Source organism: Gymnoscopelus microlampas (genome assembly GCF_963454915.1).
Source record: "Gymnoscopelus microlampas genome assembly, chromosome: 12".
Lineage (NCBI taxonomy): Eukaryota > Metazoa > Chordata > Actinopteri > Myctophiformes > Myctophidae > Gymnoscopelus > Gymnoscopelus microlampas.
In genome coordinates, this window is record NC_139949.1 from 46562850 (window position 1) to 46582265 (window position 19416).

The window sequence follows — 19416 nt, forward strand, 5'->3', positions numbered from 1 at the left end:
ATTATATATATTATTTTTTAATACAATTACATTTTTTTACTCAAATCTTTGCTTCTGGGGGGGTCCCTGGAACAACATATTTTGAGATGGGGGTTCAAATACATATCATTTTGGGGGTCCTTGACAATGAAAAAGGTTTGAGAACCACTGATATTATAGCAACATACGTTTAAAAAAAAAAACAGTTAGGATTTAGAAGGCATTTGTAGAATCCCCCAGAAGCAAAGATTTGAGTTACAAATGTTCGCTTTAAAAAATATATATATTCAAAGATCTGCACCAATTTTCCACGATTTCCCCCCAAAAATAGCAGATCTACAAGCGAGTGCCGTGCTTAGCGTGCTATGAGCTTGCAGATCTGCTATTTTCTGAACAGCCAAAGAAATCTTTAAAATGACACAGATGCGTTCCCGGTGTTAATGGGTTAAACATGAACCCTGTGTACAGCAGTATTATATGACACTGTGTCTTGTTACCTGACTTGCTTTCCTTTTAGTTTCATTCTCTAGTCTCCATTCTTGACACATAGTTTTTTTTTTAAAGTGCAAAACGCTGGGAGCTTCCTGTACAAAAATAATAATTTCACCCACTCTCTTTCACACCTGTTAACGTGTGAAGTGACAATGAAGTTAGAGCTGAAGAGGTTGAAGCTCTCCCTCTCTCTCCCTCTCTCTCTCTCTCTCTCTCTCTCTATCTCCCTCTCTCCCTCTCTCTCTCTCTCTCTCTCTCTCTCTCTCTATCTCCCTCTCTCTCTCTCTATCTCCCTCTCTCTCTCTCCCTCTCCCTCTCCCTCTACCGCCCACTCTCTCTTTCTTTCTTTCTCTCTATTTCCAGTGGTGGAAGGTAACTGAGTACATCTACTCAAGTGCAATTTTGAGGTATTTCTTTTTTACTTTACTAGATTATTTCCAAATTTCAATACTTGTATTTCTACTCCACTACAATTATTTGAACACTTAAGTTACTAGCTACTTTGTAGATTTAGATTATTATTACATAACATATTAACTACTGCATCCCTATGTTTCAGCTATTTTCAAAAGACTCTTTTTATACATTTTGAATGCTTGTGAAATGGGACCTTCTGCATAATGAGTACGTTTGGTACTTTAAAGCAGGGGTCTTCAACAGGGGGTCCCGGGACCCCTAGGGGGTCCTCAGAGTTACTACAGGGGGTCCGCCAAATCTTTGTGTGATATGTTTTTTTTTTTTACATTAACCACTTGAACCCCAGCATCCCTTTTCTGAGGAGAACTTTAGCCAAAAATAGCAGATCTACAAGCTCACAACGCCTCGCGCTGCGAGGCGTTGTGAGCTTGTAGATCTGCTATTTTTGGCAAAGAGGCGTAGAGGGAAAAAAGAGCAGACCAAGAGAACAAAAAAAGTTGAATCTGAAACACAATTTTATACAATATAGAGTAGGGGGTCCCTGCTTCATCTCTCTCTCAGCTAGGGGGTCCTTGGCCTGAAAACGTTGAAGACCCCTGCTTTAAAGTATATTTTGATGCCAATACTTTTGCACTTTTACTCAAGTAAATTTAGAATGTTTACTTTTAAGGGCACGGCCACACCGCACATTTTATTTTACCTCTGGGGCAGAATCTGACAATGCTTTGTCAATGCAAATGTGTGGATTCTTGGAAAAAATCCGCAAGACCATGAATCCATGCATTTGCATTGACAAAGCATTGGCAGATTCTGCCCCAGAGGTAAAATAAAAGTGCGGTGGGAGCGCACCCTAACATAGTATTTCTACATTGCAGTAAAAAGTAATTTAAAAAAAAGTATGAGAGTACTTTTTCCACCACTGTCTGTTTCTGTCACTGCTCTCTTCTCCTTTCTCTCTGATCCCTTCCCTCCTTCTGCATGTCCCTCGTCTCTCTCTCTCTCTCTCTCGCTCTCTCTCTCTCTCTCTCTCTTAGCCCTTTAAGACCGGGAAAACATCATTTGTGTCATTTTAACTCATTCACTGCCTCTGACGTAATTGACGTAATTAACCAATACTGCCACTGACGTAAAAAACTTTTTTTTTCTTTTTAAAAACAAATTTGACCCAAAGCAAGGAGATATGATTTTTCGAAGATCTAGACTCCTATCCACTTCCTTGTTAACTTAAAACTTAAAAATTCTGTATCTCGGCTCCTGAGTACTTTTTTTTTTTAATGAAAAATCTTGGCAGTGGGCAAACGCAAAAAAAAAAAGTTCTGGCAGTGAATGAGTTAAGATTTCTTTGGGCTATTCAAAATTAGCAGATCTACAAGCTCATAGGGCGGCACAGAGTGCCTATTTTTGAAAATAGCAGAAGATTAGAAGCAAAGATTTGAGTTACAAATGTCCACTAAAAAAAAACAGAAAAAAACAAATAATTTGCACAAATTTCCATGATTTTTCAGAAAATAGCAGATATACAAGCTCATAGCGCGGCACTCGGTGCCGCGCTATGAGCTTGTATATCTGCTATTTTTGAATAGCCCCAAAGCAATCTTAAAATGACACAAATGATGCGTTCCCGGGATTGACTGGGTTAGAGCAGTTAGTCATGGCGAGAAGAGAAGAGAGAGCAGGAGACTTACAGCTTGTTGAAAGCCTCATCTATCAAAGCTGAGAGAACTCAGTGGTGTTACACAGTCAGGGAAATAAATGCTGCAGCTATTTTCCTACAGACGCACGGGGACCAATAAAAACACTAACATTATGGACGGAGTGCAAGGAGATCGGCCCAGATCTCTCTCTCTCTCTGTGTCTGGCTGTCTGTCTGTTTCTCTCTAATTCTCTGTTTGCCTGTCTCTTATTGCATCGGTTCTCAAAGTGGGGTCCGGGGACCCCCAGCGGGGCTTATTAACGAAATTAGTTAAAGGAGTAGTTCACCCAAAAAAATCACTTATTTTCAATCAATTACACACCCCATGAAGCCTTGAATTCATGGAGATTTGTTTGTTTTTGTTGCATACCTGAGCCAATAATTTGATTGCCGGCGGAAAGATCCTAATCTATCCGGTAGGAGACTCAAAGTAGACTCTTTGTGTCTCCTATCGGAAATACACCCGGTCGTCAAAGTTTTGGCTCAGGTACTGTATGCGACAAAAACTAAAAAGAATCCATAAATTCAAGGCTTCATGGGGTGTGCAATTGTTAGAAAATAAGTCATTTTTTGGATGAACTACTCCTTTAATGAAGAGAATATTTTTAACCCTTTTATCCACAAGCTCATAGAGCTTGAGCTTGTAGATCTGCTATTTTTTGAAAAATCTCGAAAATGTGTGCAAATCTTTAAATCTTTTTTTTTTAAAGGCGACATTTTTAACACAAATCTTTGCTTCGGGGGGGGGTGGGGGGGTCCCTGGAACTACATATTTTCAGGTGGGGGTCCGCGGGCCAAATACATATCAATTTGGGGGTGAAACATGAAAAAGTCTGAGAACCACTGTCTTACTGCTCTCTCTCTCTCTCTCTCTCTCTCTCTCTCTCTCTCTCTTTATAATCGGCACGATTATGAGTGGATTATGTTCCGGACGAACGAGTGAACTAGTGAGTGAGTGATTCAGTGAGTGAGTTCAAGCAAGTGATTGAAAAAGAAACAAAGGAGGAAAAAAGAGTGAAATATCTGAAAGGCTCAACGAGACGACGCTTGAGAGACCTGGAACATGATGAGAAAACGGATCTTAACCCATTCAGACCTGAGGCCATTTGTACAAATGTTTTTTTTTTTTTAAACCTATGTTGCTATAATATCATTGGAGCTCCAACTTTTTCAAGTCAAGGACCCCCAAAATTATATGTATTTGGCCACCGATCCCTCCCCCGTCTCAAAATATTTTGTTCCAGGGACCCCGGAAGCAACGACTTGAGTTAAAAAATATTTGCTTTAAAAAAAAATATATATATATTCAAACATTTGAGTTAAAAAAAAAATCGCTTTACAAATATATATTTATATTCAAAGATTTGCACAAATTGTCAGGATTTTTCAAAAATAGCAGATCTACAAGCTCATTGCGCGTCACTTCGTGCCGCGCAATGAGCTTGTAGATCTGCTATTTTCTGAATAGCCCAAAGTATAAAATAAGTGTTTTAAGTGGTTCAAATCTAAAAAAAACGACACGGACGCTTTCCCCGGGTTCTAATGGGTTAAATTCAATATCTCGTACGAAGAGACATCAAATGCAGCGATGTGAATCCATAAGCCTTCCATGTGAAGTCATCAGTGTGAGGCAATCACCCCCAACCCCAGGGGGTCCGCGGTGAGGAGGCGAGGCGAGGCACGGTCCCTCCGAACGGTAAAAAACTCCCCGAACCAAACTTCCGCTCGACTCCCATTTCTCTTCTCTGTCACTAGACCAACAATCTGTCGCTCCCCAGGGGGGCGAGGGACAGGAACTCACAGCAGGAGAGAGAGAGAGAGACCAGGTCAGCTCCTGAACCTATTCCACACACACACGCACACGCACACGCATGTGCTCACAATCGTCATCGTTGCTGTCGGGCAGAAACCTCATATCTCCATACTTCATCACGCAAGAGTGTCGGACAAAAGTAGTGAAAACAGCCGATATACAACCTACAACCTTGTAGGTCAATAGATCTACAAGGTTGGTCAATAGGGGTGGGACGATATATCGATATCGCGATATATCGCGATACTTCCTCTCGCAATAAATAATCGATATACTGTCGGAAAATATCGATATCAAAATTATTATTATTATTTTTTCCGTTTGTGATACGTTGTTTTTCCGACTCTGTACATATAGTGGTTTTGTTTTTTTCAGTATTTGTGTGATGATTTTGAACTGTATGGTGCTATTTTATGTGTTTATGAATTGAAAACAAGGACTATCGTGATATATCGTTGGTGAAATTTCTTGCAATATATCGAATATCTTGATATTGCATCGATATCGCTTCTTTACCCCCGACACGGTCGAGGCAGAAGGCCCCCACCCTAGAGCCTAGGGTCTGCCTGACGTTTCTTCCAGTTAAGGGAGAGTTTTTCGTTGCCACTGTCGCAAAATTGCTTGCTCAGGGTGGGACTGTCGGGTCTCTTCTCTACATGTCTTGAGACAACCTGTTGTGATTTGACACTTTAATAAAATTGAATTGAATTGAAAAAAATATCGCAATATATCGAATATCGTGATATTATTGTTATCGAGGGCCTAATATCGCCACCGATAACGTATTGTGAGATACCCATATCGTCCCACCTATTGGTCAATAGACGTAAATGAAGTCGTTATTGTGCAGTGTAGACGGTGTGTGGGTCATTTTATTTGATTGTCTGATCCCTGCCTATACGCACCCGTCTCTGTCTCTGAACAGATGTTGCTTTTTCACTATCTTATTTAAAAAAAAAGAAATTGTAATAATGATAAAAAAGGAACGGTTTTGGACATACAAGGTTTCCACCCAACAGCGACAATATAAACCCACATCAGCACAGAACACCGTGCACAAAAGCAAGTCCACAGACACGAGCGCACGCACCCACACACACACACACACATGTTCCGTCTACTATCTCTCATTTAAAAGCATAGTGTGTGATTCTCCATCTCCTCTCACACATTCCTCTTGACTCTCCTCTCCTGTGTCTCCGGTAAAAAAAATCCAGTCTACATTTAGAGAGTAAGTTTCCGCGTCAAGTGGGTCAGGTTGTGACTCTCACACAAAGGCCACTTAAACCATTAACACCTGGAACGCATCTGTGTCACTTTAGATATTCAAAAACAGCAGATATACAAGCTCATAGCGCTTGTACATGTATATTTTTTTCGGACATTAGTATTTAAATTCTTTGCTTCGGGGGGTTCCTGGAACTAAATATTTTACAAATGTTCGCTTAAAAAAATATATATTCCAAGATTTTGCTACACATTTTCACGATTTTTCAAAAATAGCAGATCTACAAGCTCATAGCGCGGCACTCGGTGCCGCGCTATGAGCTTGTAGATCTGCTATTTTTGAATAGCCCAAAGAAATCTAAAAATGACACAGAGATGCATGCGGTCTTAATGGGTTAAACATGCATGAGGCAAAGAAACACAGCCCTTTATACAGGGAAGACAAATTATATCTGATCTGTGCTAGTCGGGTCTCAACAAAACAAAAGTAAAACAAAACAAACAAGAGGGAACAAAACATTTTAAAACTTTTTCTGCTTGGCTTTTATTTTCTATTCCTCGCGACTCTCTATTATTGATGACTCATGAATATTCTAGCGACACGGTGGTAATATTTAGCTCCATTATCTGGCTTTGACCATTGCGGCCCAAAACATTGCCTGTAACGCTACAGCAACTTAAAGGGAAGTTTAAAATATTCTCACAATAAATCCCATTGTGACTGATGTTGGGAGATCAGTAATGTATCTAGTGAGGCAAAAAAATACCCCCGCCTATCCCTTCTGTGTGTTTGAAAACAAAACAAATAAACGATGAAGTTAGAAAATTGGCGAGGTTAACACCATTGTTATGTTGCATCTACTATTATCCATGCAACTGTGTGCATCTGATCCCACTGACATGACTGCACAGTCTGCACAGAATCACAGCACTGTCATTCCTTATATAATATTATGTAGAATGTATAAATAATTACAATATATAAGTTATTTTTATTAGTCAATAATTATTTCCACAAATGCACTATATTTATACAAAGCTGCCAAAGTCAGTACACTCACATGACTATCGATTTCCAACCATGTCTTTAACTTAATGTAGTAGTTCATGAATAGCAGCCTGTAGCATACTATTCATTTGCATCCTCTATTCAAACTAAAATGTGTTAATTGACCAGTAGGCCTACCTACCTGTCCTTTGTCTATAGGACCATGCATATTTATTTATTTTGATACTTAAATGTGGTGCTAAACACTATCTGTCTTTTTGTCCAGGAACAGCAGTAGGCTACATTTATTGCAATTCAAATACAGCAATAGGCATGCATGTCTAATAGTGAAAAACACTGCCGCACAGCTGTCTGTCTGATGGTCTGTCTGTCTGTCAGATGGTCTGTCTGTCTGATGGTCTGTCTGTCGCGGGGGGGGACAGCCCGCCCCGTCCTGTGTGCTGTGTCAACATAACAGTTTCAAGAAGTGAACGGGTTCGTTCACGTTCACGGCAAAGAGCTAGTTCTAATGAACGAATCGATCATGACCGACCCATCACTAGTATATATATACACTACAGTGTACTTTAACTCAAGTACTGGGGTTGAGTACTTTGTCCACCACTGTCTGTCTATGAGGAGAACGTGTACGTGTAGGTATAGTCTCTCCTCTACCGCCTGGCCCGCTACAGAAACCTTTCCTTACGGGACCATTTGCTTCAATTAAGCGATAACTCACTCCAGGCCACGCTGTATTGTCATTATATCCCAGCTAAGAGGCGTTGTTCCAACCCCCTTAGCTGTGATATAATCACAATATACCACCGCCCGGAGTGAGTTATTGCTTTTATAAAAACGGCCGGCCGTAATAATAGCTGCATGGCCATATAGCTGAATGGGTGGAGAGAGGCTAGTCTGGTTCCTCGTTTTGCCCCCGCGGTTCATCGCCCGGTCTGTGTGTCCAAGTGTACCTGAGCCATTTAACCCTTTAAGACTGGGATCTGTGTTATTTTTTAGATTTCTTCGGCTATTCAAAAATAGCAGATATACAAGCTCATAGCGCGGCACTGAGTGCCGCGCTATGAGCTTGTAGATCTGCTATTTATTGAAAACTCTTGAATATATGTATTTTTAATGTGAACATTTTCAACTGCAATATTTGCTTTTTGGGGGGTCCCTGGAACCAAATATTTGAGGGTCCGCGGCCAAATACATATAATTTTGGGGGTCCTTGACATGGAAGAGTTGGAGCACCACTGATATAGCAACATACTGTTAGGATTTAGAAAAATGTTTTAGATTATGTATTTGGCCGTGGACCATCATCTGAAAATGTTTTGTTCCAGGGACCCCCAGAAGCAAAGATTTGAGTTACAAATGCTCGCTTAAAAAATATATTCAAAGATTTGCACAACATTTTAACAATTTTTCTAAAAATAGCAGATCTACAAGCTTGGTGCCGCGCTATGAGCTTGTAGATCTGCTATTTTTGAATAGCCCAAAGTATGAAATAATGGTTAAAGTGGTTACACAGATGCGTTCCCGGTCTTAATGGGTTAAGACAACGTTTAACCCTTACAGGAACTGCTCCCTGGAAGCTGCAAAGGAGTGCAACAGATAAACAAACTAATCCATTTAATCGATTATATATGACATTTTATTTATGAATATAGTGAATATTATAACCAAGCTCACAACGCATCACATCGTGATTTTTTTCAGATTTTTCCATAGTTTTTGCATGACACCGTTGTACTACAAAGTATAGAATAATGATTGAGTAGTTAATCAATGTGTTGATATACAATGTCTTCGTATTAACTCATTGAGTGCCCAAATTATTATTATCTATTTCTGGCCATTACGATTTTTTTTGTTGTTTTTTTTCAAAGTAAAAAAAAAGTGTTTAGGAAGCGAGAGAAGCGCTAAAACACGTGAAACACGTTAATGGCACTCAATGAGTTAAAAAAGAAAACATGTTTCTTGATTATTAATCAAAAAAAGTAATAGAAAAATAATCCATAGCTGAGCTCTGGTGTCTGTCTTAATAGCACCCACTGCTCCTATAATAGTTATTACAATTATGGTTATCAAATATGGCAGCATCAAGATTACAGACACATCCCAAATAAAACAGTCCTGCATAAACGAGACAGCTGCTATGCAATGTTCACATGTACAGTAGGGCTGTGTGTGTGTGTGTGTGTGTGTGTGTGTGTGTGTGTGTGTGTGTGTGTGTGTGTGTGTGTGTGTGTGTGTGTGTGTGTGTGTGTGTGTGTGTGTGTGTGTGTGTCAGTCTCCTCTTTGTGCAGCGTTGCTGTTTTCTGACACAACATCTCACTGACCTGTCTGTGTACCTCTGATGCTGTTTGAAGATCTAACCCATTCAGAACGGGAACGCATCGGTGTAACCACTTCATCCATATTTTTTGCACACAAAAATAGCTGATCTACAAGCTCATAGCGCGGCACCGAGTGCCGCGCTATGAGCTTGCAGATCTGCTATTTTTGGAAAAATCTTGAACATTGTGTGCAAATATTTGAATATATATATTTTTCAAAGGGAAATCTTTTTGCTTCTGGTGGGGGTCCCTGGAACAAAATATGTTCAGATGGGGGTCCGAGGCCAAATACATATAATTTTGGGGGTCCTTGACATGAAAATGAAATGGTTTTAAGCACCACTGATATACAGCAACATAAGTTTTTTCAGAAACTGTTAGGATTTAGTAGACATTTGTGGAATCCCCAGGAGCAAAGATTTGAGTTACAAATGTTTGCTTTAAAAGATATATATATTAAAAGATTTGCACACATTTTCAAAATTTTGCTAAAAAATTGTAGATCTACAAGCTATTTTTGAATAGCCCAAAGCATTAAATAATGGTTATAGCTAATAAAATCTAAACTGACACAGATGCGTTCCCGGTCTTAATGGGCTAAGACTAACAACGTTCCCCTGACAGCAGACAGTCATCAAAGCGTTTTGACGGCCCCAATTTAGTTTTTTTGCTTAACGATGTTTCACCTGTTCCAAGTGCATCACTCTCATATTTCTGCATGCTCGGCATGTCTCGCCTGCATTTTATGGTGGGGTTTTTATTCTGATCAATCTAGCCAACTCCTCCATAGTTCAGCCTCCAAAAGAGGTCCGCCCATGTGGTGTCACATAGGAGAGGACCTCTACGGGGACCTACAGTATACCACGGGCCAAGACGGAAATAGCAAGACCCACCATCTCCGGATTACTTCCCGTATCTGTGTGGCCAGTGGCGTGCACAGACATTTTGAGGGGCAGGTGCTCAAGTAAATTATACTTTTTTTTGTTGACTTGGTCTGCTCTTTTTTCCCTCTACACCTATACCCCTTTGCCAAAAATAGCCGATCTACAAGCCCACAACGCCTCGCAGCGCGAGGCGTTGTGGGCTTGTAGATCTGCTATTTTTTGGCTAAAGTTCTCCTCGGAAAAGGGATGCTAGGTTTCGAGGGGTTATGGTAAAAAGAAAAATCATATCACATAAAGATTTGGCGGTCCCGCTGTAGTAACTCTGAGGACCCCCTAAGGGTCCCGGACCCCCTGTTGAAGACCCCTGCTGTAAACTGGAAAAAAAAACTTTTTTTCAAAAGGGCACTTCTGGTCAAGAGGGCAAAGGGCAGGCGCTCTAGCACCACCTAGAGTCTATCTGTGCACGTCCCTGTGTGTGAAGTGGGCGGACGCCTTTTTAGGAGACAGGAAGCAGGTTGGAGTCTATTCATTTCAATGGAAGAGTGAACGTGAACACAGCTTCTGAACCATTCTTTAGCCCCATGGTCACTGAACTAAATATTGGACCCGATCGTCACAAGCCACACAATATTCAGAACATTTTGAAACTAAAATGGCCTTTTTCAGAGAGACAAATCAGGAGAAAACGTACTTTAGTATCGACATTTCTCTGTCCCATCAACACACTCTCGCGGGATCTAGCACCAGTAAACATTGGACGTTCACGAGATTTGCCATCAGACGCCGGCGCCCCCCCCCCCCCCCCCCCCCCCCCCCTTAGGAGACCATTTATAGGATTTATGTACCATGTCACCCCTAGTGGCTCAAATTGGGATGGTGTATATTCCTGAATTAACAATCTTTACCACGGGTCACAAACAAAGGTCAGAGAGAGAGAAGGATGAGGCTGCCTGGGCACCCGGAACTGGTAGCAAGAAAACTGACAATAGAGAGAGCGACCATGATCTGGTATAGCATTGGTTCTCAAAGTGGGGTCCGGGGACCCCCAGGGGTCCTTGAGGGAGTTCCAGGGGGTCCCCAGCTAAATGATAGATTAGGCACCAAATGGACCCTTATGGGTTTGTAACTCTGAGAGTGTACAAATGGAACCAAATGGACCCTAACGGGTCCATTTGGTTCCATTTGTACACTCTCAGAGTTAAATTAACATTGATTTTACAATATAAATTGGGGTCCCAGAGACATACATGCCATTAAATGGGGGTCCGTAGCCCAAATGCATGTCAAACTGGGGGTCCTTAAAATTAAAATGGTTGAAAATCACTGCTAGAGAGACGTACAAATCTTCTATTATGGGGGTCCCTGGCATATCTTTTCAAATGGGGGTCCGCGGGCTAATAAGTGTCTATTTGGGGGTCCTTGGCACGAAAAAGTTTGAGAACCACTGTGGTATAGCACCCACATTTAGAACAAACATGGGACAATTCTCATTCTACTGCTCTGCCACCAACGTGTGGAATACCCTGACACGCCATCCATTGAAGTATGGTGAAACCTCATACGTCCAGAACGGTAACTTTTCAGGATTCAAATATAGTTTTAAATGGCAGATCTACAAGCTCAAAACGCTGCGCTAACGAGCATGCAGATCTGCTACTTTTGATGCCTTGTGTGTGACGCTGTAGTACGGATCAAGTAGAGCGCTAATTTACAAGAAGTAAAACACAAAAAGTTAGATAGAGATACAGATACAAGGTTTCTGCAACGACAGCAACGATATACAAAGCGAGCTATAGAGACACTTTTTATCACTTTACAACAACAACAACAACAACAACAACAACAGTTCCTTCATCATTCTAACCCATTACGACCGGGAACGCATCTGTGTGTCATTTGTAGATTTATTTGGCTATTCAAAAATAGCAGATCTACAAGCTCATAGCGCTCATGAGCTTGTAGATCTGCTATTTTTGAAAAATCGTGAAAATGTGTGCAAATCTTTGAATATATATATATTTTTTGTCCTGTCAATAACCCCCAAAAGGATATATATTTGGCCGCGGACCCCATCTCAAAATATTTTGTTCGCTTTTAAAAAATACATATATTTTTTGCAAAAAAAATTGACGATAAAAATAAATAGCAGATCTACAAGCTCATAGCGCGGCACTCGGTGCCGCGCTATGAGCTTGTATATCTGCTATTTTTAAATAGCCCAAAGAAATCACACAGATTTTTCCCCCGGTCTAAAGGGATTAAGGCCTTTGGAGAAGAAACTCTGGGCTGAAGCAACAAACATTCAGCTCCACGAACGAGATAGATAAACATCAGCAACTCAAAGAAACGGCCGATAATCCCCCAGGAGTCAGTCAGCAGGCCCAACCCGAATAATAGGGCTTTCTGCCCTCAGCCATTAGTCAGTGTCGTCACGTTGAGTCACATTATTAGCAATGTCTTTGGCTTTAACCCCTTAAGACCTACACATGTCTTCTAAATCCTTATCGTTGTGGCGCCGTGGAGATGTGGAAGGCTGCCTAGCTGAAAGAAGCACAATGAATTTCACTAGCCTTTTACCTGTAACTGACATTGTTTTTTACTTGTAACTGACTGTTGTGACAATAAACCCTGATTCTGATCGTTTTCTGAAAAAACCTATGTTGCTATATCAGTGGTGCTCAAACTTTAAAGAAATGACATTATTTACGTACGTATTTGGCCGCGAACCCCATCTCAAAATAATGTTGTTCCAGGGAGCCCCCAGAAGCAAAGATTTGAGTTACAAATGCTCGCTTTAGAAATATATATATATTCAAAGATTTGCACACATTTTAAAGATTTTTCCAAAAAACTGCAGATCTACAAGCTCATAGCGTGGCACACTATGAGCTTGTATATCTGCTATTTTTGAATAGCCAAAGTATAAAATAATGGTTAAAGTGGTTAAAACCACAGAGATGCTTTCCTGGCCTTAATGGGTTAACCCATTGAGATCGGGAACGCATCGGTGTCATTTTTTAAATTTCTGGTTATTTTTGAGCTATGAGCTTGTAGCTATGAGCTTGTAGATCTGTAAACATTTTTTTAAATCGTGAAAATGTGTGCAAATCTTTGAATATCTATTTTTTAAAGCGAACGTATGTAATTCAAATCTTTGCTTCTGGGGGGGTCCCTGGAACAAAATATTTTACCAATGTTCGCTTTAAAAAAAAATTATATTCAAAGATTTGCACATATATTTTCACGTTTCTTTTTCAAAAATAGCAGATGTACAAGCTCATAGCGCGGCACTCGGTGCCGCGCTATGAGCTTGTACATCTGCTATTTTCGAATAGCAAGAGAAATCTTAAAATGACGCAGAGATGCGTTCCCGGTCGTATCGGGTTAACTGGAAGGCAGAGCGTGCTATCGTTGTATAGGATTCCAGTAATTAAAGAGAGCAGGACAGCTCTACAGCCCCAACAGAGAGCAATATGGCTGCAGGCTGACGCTCTCTGAAAGACAAAGGGCTTCATCTCCATTCATCATCAGGGCTGGAAAGTAACTAAAGTGCATTTACTACTAAGTACTGTATTTGAATACGATTTTGTGGTACTTTTTACTTTACTAAAGCTGCACTATGTATAACTTTCCTCTTCTACCCCGGATTTGAACCCTGTTTCCTGCGCAAGTGCTGACATTTTTACCATTGAGCTAAATAGATCCTGTCTGCTTGCTCAGGGGATACATTTAATCTTGACCATCAGTTCAAAACTTGTGTCAGATCCTGTGTCTAAATGTGTCAATAAAAGAGCAGGGAGACAAGATACAACCACCCACATTTTACTGCACTACCACTAACTGCCTTTTACTGCACTACCATTATTTGAAAACTTAAGTAACTTTGTAGATTTAGATTATTACTACAAAACATAGATTCAACGATTAAGCCCTGATTTATACTTATACAATACGCGTTGCATTGCTTTTTAAAAAATATATATTTTAACACATTTTTAAAACTTTTAAAAATAAATAGTCAGGGGATATTAAAATAAATAAATAAATAAATTCCTTACCAAAAAAAATCTTCACCAATGTGTTTGCAAAGGTGTCTAGTAACACATCTCACAAAGACTGAAATGCAGTATCCCTAGGAGAATTTTTGACAGCTCCTTAAAGTTGGGGTACCCACTATAACCTTGGTTAAAACCCCCCCCCCCAAAAAAAATATCAAAATTTAATTCTGTTTTAAGTAGCATGTGAGGTGTCTAGGGTGTTTTTATGATTCTGAATCCATTGCAATCATTTGTTTTGCACCAAAACCACTCCTTGGGCTAAAAACGGCCATAGCCATGTATACTTTTTGTGTAAAAAGCCCATTGAGATTGGGCTTTGGTGCAAAACAAATGATTGCAACGGATTCAAAGGATTCAGGAATTTATTCCAAGATTGGAAAATATTCTGCTAATATCCCCTGACTAAAAGGGAAGAAAAACTTTAAACATTCTGCATAACGATAACTTTTCCTTTTGGTACTTTAAGTATCATTTTGACAGCAATACTTTTATTTCTATGTTGTGGCATTGCTACTTTTACTTAAGTATACAAATAAATAGGAGTACTTCTTCAACCACTGTTATGGTGTATAGGATTCCAGTAATTAACCCATTAAGACCGGGAACGCGTCTGGGTCATTTTTATATTTCTTAAGCTTTTTCAAAAAATAGCAGATCTACAAGCTCATACCGCAGCACCGAGTGCCACGCTATGAGCTTGTAGATCTGCTATTTTCTTTTTTAACGTGACCATTTGTGCAAATCTTTGAATATATACTTTTTAAAGCGAACATTTATAACTTAAATCTTTGCTTCTGGATGGGGGGTCCCTGGAACAAAATCATTTACAAATATTCGGTATAAAAATATGTATATTCAAAGACTTGCAAAATAGATTTCCAAGAGCAAGATTTAAAAAATAGCAGATCTACAAGCTCATAGCGCGGCACTCGGTGCTGCGCTATGAGCTTGTATATCTGCTATTTTTGAATAGCCAAAGAAATCGTAAAATGACACAGATGCGTTCCCAGTCTTAATGGATTAAAAAGAGCGGGGCTGTGCTCTCCAGCCCTAAAGAGCTGCAATACGGCCGCAGGCGTCTTTCTACATGGAAAGACAAAGCCTTCATTTTCATCATTACTCAAAGTGGCACCAAACCCGATACAGCAGCGCGGGGTTGTTGCGCTGCTGGAGCTGATAGAAGAAAAGAAAAAAATAAGTATCAGAAACTAGAAACTCGCTCCGGGTCTCCATGTACAGACACACACAAAGGAAGATTGTCCTCATCGTTAGTGTGTGAACCAGTGTTGCCAGATTTCGCGAGAGATATAAGCAACCAGGTCTAAAAGTATGATAACAAAGCCCAAGAGAAGCGACTGGGTTGGATTGGATATTTGAAAATAGCCAATCTGCAAAAATAGTTGGAAAGTTTTGGAAATATTTCAACAACACAAACCTGGTACAGGGGTCCCTGGCACAAAATATTTTTAGATGGGGGTCGAATGTTGACGAATACTGTATTCATTTGGGGGTAGTGGAGAAAAGGTACGATATTTGCCACTGAGATGTAGTCGGAGTAGAAGTAAGTAAGAAGTATTGAAAATTGGAAATACTCAAGTAAAGTCAAATTCCTCAAAAGTGTACTTAACACTTAGCCTGCCCTAATTATTTCATATTTTTTGCTGTTTTCTGCCAGAGATTTTTCATTGAAATTAAAAAAGTACTCAGGAGCCGAGATACAGAATTTTTAAGTTTTGAGTTAACAAGGAAGTGGATAGGAGTCTAGATCTTCGAAAAATCATAGCTCCTTTGGGTCAAATTGATTTTTTTTTCCCAATTTTTTTTCAATTTTTTCAATAGAACGCATTTATGCGATCTTGGCGGCCAAGTGCGCTATTTAATAGATCGCATTTATGCGTGATTGGCAGAAATTTAGTTAAGAACAGCACTTGAGTAAATGTACTTAGTTACTTTCCACCACTGCACGTGACTTTACAGAAAAAACAAGCCCCAAAGTCGCTTACAATAAACCAACCTGGCAACACTGGGTCCTTATCGTTACAGTGTGAAAACCTCATTTTGATCCAGTAGTCTGCCAGCTAGCTTGGCGTTGATTCCTCTCAACCGCGTCTACAGCTGACATTAGCCTCCTCCGCTGCGGTGCGGTTCGATCCCCCGGGGACCGGGGCAAACCGGCGGCGCTAAGCAGACAAAAGCCAGTTTTCATCATTAGAGAAAAGAGAGAAGGCTAGGCGCGGCGGCTGGCTAACGCCAGCGGCGCGGACGAAAGCCACATCTGGACCATTAGAGCGGCGAGCGCGCGGAACCCCTGTCACGTCAGAGCGGCCCCCCAGAGTCACTCACAGACAAACACAACCCAGAACCCACTGCTCTGTTATTATGCCCCTCCATGACCATGCCCACCATAATGATACCACCAGGGAGAGAGAGAGAGAGAGAGAGAGAGAGAGAGAGAGAGAGAGAGAGAGAGAGAGAGAGAGAGAGAGAGAGAGAGAGAGAGAGAGAGAGGGAAAGGGGGGGAAGACAGACAAAAAGAGGGAAAGAGAGAGACAAGCAGTAAGAAATACAGAGAGAGAGAGAGAGAGCGACAGACAGACAGACAGACAGACAGACAGACAGACAGACAGACAGACAGACCCACAGACAGACAGACAGACACACACACAGACACACAGACAGAAACAGAGAGATAGTGGGATAGAGGAAAAACATGATAGAGAGAGAGAGAGAAACAGGGTTGTACACAGTGGCAGTGTGCACAGAGTGTGCGTGCGTGCGTGTTTGCCTGGCCTACTTGTTGTTAACTAGTTGTACGAACGCTTGTTTTATTGTATTGTTTTATTGGATCTTGTTTAGTCGATACAATTATTTGTTTTAGCTTTTGCTCATTTGATTTAGCTATTTTGTCTCATCTGCTTAAGAAAGTAGGTAGCTGATATATGTCACTTTTACCTTAGCGCTATACTCTTGGTTGCTTGTCTTTGCAGAAAATGCACTTAGGACTTCTGGTGATTAGTAGTTTCGTTCCCTACCTATGTTGAATGCACTTATTGTAAGTCGCTTTGGATAAAAGCGTCTGCTAAATGACTGTAATGTAATGTAATGTAATGTAATGAGTGTGTATGTGTGTGTGTGTGTGTGTGTGTGTGTGTGTGTGTGTGTGTGTGTGTGTGTGTGTGTGTGTGTGTGTGTGTGTGTGTGTGTGTGTGTGTGTGTGTGTGTGTGTGTGTGTGTGTGTGTGTGTGTGTGTGTGTGTGTGCGCGTGTGTGGGAATGCGGGCATGCGTGCGTGTGTATATGCCTATACATAAGACTGGGTCATATATTGGAACATATATTTAAACTCCTGCCATCTGGTAGGAGGTTCAGGATAATGGATGCTGTCTGTGATCTTGAACCTCCAACCAGATGGCAGGATCATGCTGAGGGGGCACGCGGTGGTGCAGACAGTCGATAGCGCTGTCGCCTCACTGCTCCAAGGTCCAGGCAGGGTAACAAGCTTAGGCAATTGGCACCGGGTGAAAAAATGGGGTCCAAAAAAATGGTGGGATAAAAATTCAAAGGAAAAGATCATCGAGGCCATCCAACAGTTTTCTTCCCTTAAACCATCAGAAGCCTGAACACTCGCCATAAACTGTTCTGCCCCCCAAAACCAAACCAACATCTTGAGATGAAACAGCACTTTTGAAGAGTTATGTCTCTATATTGCACTTTGAAAGCATCAGCACTTCTTTCCTTTTTTTTAACCAATGTTGTCTCTCTCTCTCCTTTTATAAATGCTGTTGCCTCTTTTTAACGTGTCTGTTGTTTTTAAATGTGACAAGCAACCATGAGTTGCGGAGAACGGTATTTTTGCTCCCATGTATGCCTATAGTGTGTATTATTCAAGTGACAATAAAAACTGAGACTGGTTCTGAAACAGTGTTGATTTCGTTGACTAAAACTATGACCAAAAATGTTCGTGGACTACCTTTTTTCACTGACGAAAACTAAATAAAAGCTAAGCTATGATGACTAAAACTAAGACTAAATATATTGTCAATTTCATCAACAAATACAAACTAGACTAAAATGTTAGTGAGGGAGTAGTGGAGAAGAGATCCAGTAGAACTAAAAGACATCATTTTATGTTTTGTGGCGCTCTGAAAATAGCCGATCTACAAGCTCACAACGCGTCGCAGCGCGACGCGTTGTGAGCTTGTAGATCGGCTATTTTCAGCATGCAACCAAGTGTAAAATCAGCCATTACGACGCCATCAAGGCACCGCCAAAATACATTATTAGCCGACTAAATCAACTGCAGATTTAGTCGACTAAAACCTTATGATATTTAGTCGACTGAAACTAGACAAAAACTAAAACATTTCAGGTGACTAAAACATGACTAAAACTGAATGGAGTTTTATTCAAAACACGATGACTAAAACTAAATCAAAATTTGCTGCCAAAAATGGACACCCGATCTGAAATGACATCATCACTCACCGTCCCCGGGGTCCACGATCTCCACGGTGGCGGTCCCGGGAAACTCCAGCGCCGCCATCACCGGCTCGGACAGGAGGACCTGGAAGTTCTCCGACTGCTCGTACTTGCCGTCCGGCAGGATGCGGACCCTCCACGAGGCCTGGGTCTGGCCCGGGTTGAACTGCACCTGCTTCTGGGACTTGCCCTTGAAGTCCTGGTCCTTCTCCGCCGTGCCGTCCTGGGTTCCGATGCCTGGACGTTACAGAGAAGTGGGGGGACGGGGACAAAGAGACAGACAGAGGACGGATGAATGCAATGTACTAACGTTCTCAGTCGCCACGACTGATTTCAGGCTTTCGGCTTCCACAGAGGCTATAGCATGTCTTCTATGTAAGAATGTCAGACACCAGCGAAAAGAGACGATCTACAAGCTCACAACGTGTGGACACGTTGTGAGCTTGTAGATCGGCTCTTTTCTGTTTGTTATTTTTGAGTGGTGCCAACCACTCCTACATTTAACTTTGTCCGTGTGTCCATATGTCCGTCCGTCCGTATGTCCGTCCGTATGTTTGAGCACGGCTGATTGGTCAAGCTTCACGTGACACGTGACAATATGTTGTCACGTGACAACATATTGTTGCTGATTGCAACACAAGGATGCAACCAGTTACACTTTCAAAGGTACCACTCTCTTCACACTGGGTGTGATTTTTAAGATTGAGGAGTGCTTCGTGCTTCAACGGGTCAAACTAGCAAAAGAATAGATTATAGAGTTTCAATTGATCGCACCAGGAATCAGGGACGCAGGAGGGGGCCGCGGGGGGGGGGGGGGGGGGGGGGTTTGAACATACTCAGTTCCATTGGGGGAGGGGGGGGGGGGGGGATATCCCCCCCACTTTTGGGATGAAGAAAAAAGAAAAAGAAGAAAACTCCGACATCTACAGTTCATGGGGTAATTTTTTGGTACCGAATTAACCGAATGAAAGTAAAAAAAAAAACACAAAAAGTATCAAACCCAAAAAAAACCCTGAAAATGTTCGGGCGCACGCACACGCATGCG

General features: G+C 41.2%; 1 protein-coding gene across 1 annotated transcript in view; it reads right to left on the minus strand.

Moving 5' to 3' along the window:
* The window catches only part of LOC311057774 (FRAS1-related extracellular matrix protein 2-like), a 191407-nt gene that overhangs the window by 82332 nt on the left and 89659 nt on the right, over positions 1 to 19416 (minus strand). Inside the window, exon 7 of the mRNA XM_084074856.1 lies at positions 18378 to 18608. Within this exon, the coding sequence (XP_083930982.1) occupies positions 18378 to 18608 (231 nt within the window). The remainder of the gene's footprint in view (positions 1 to 18377; positions 18609 to 19416) is intronic.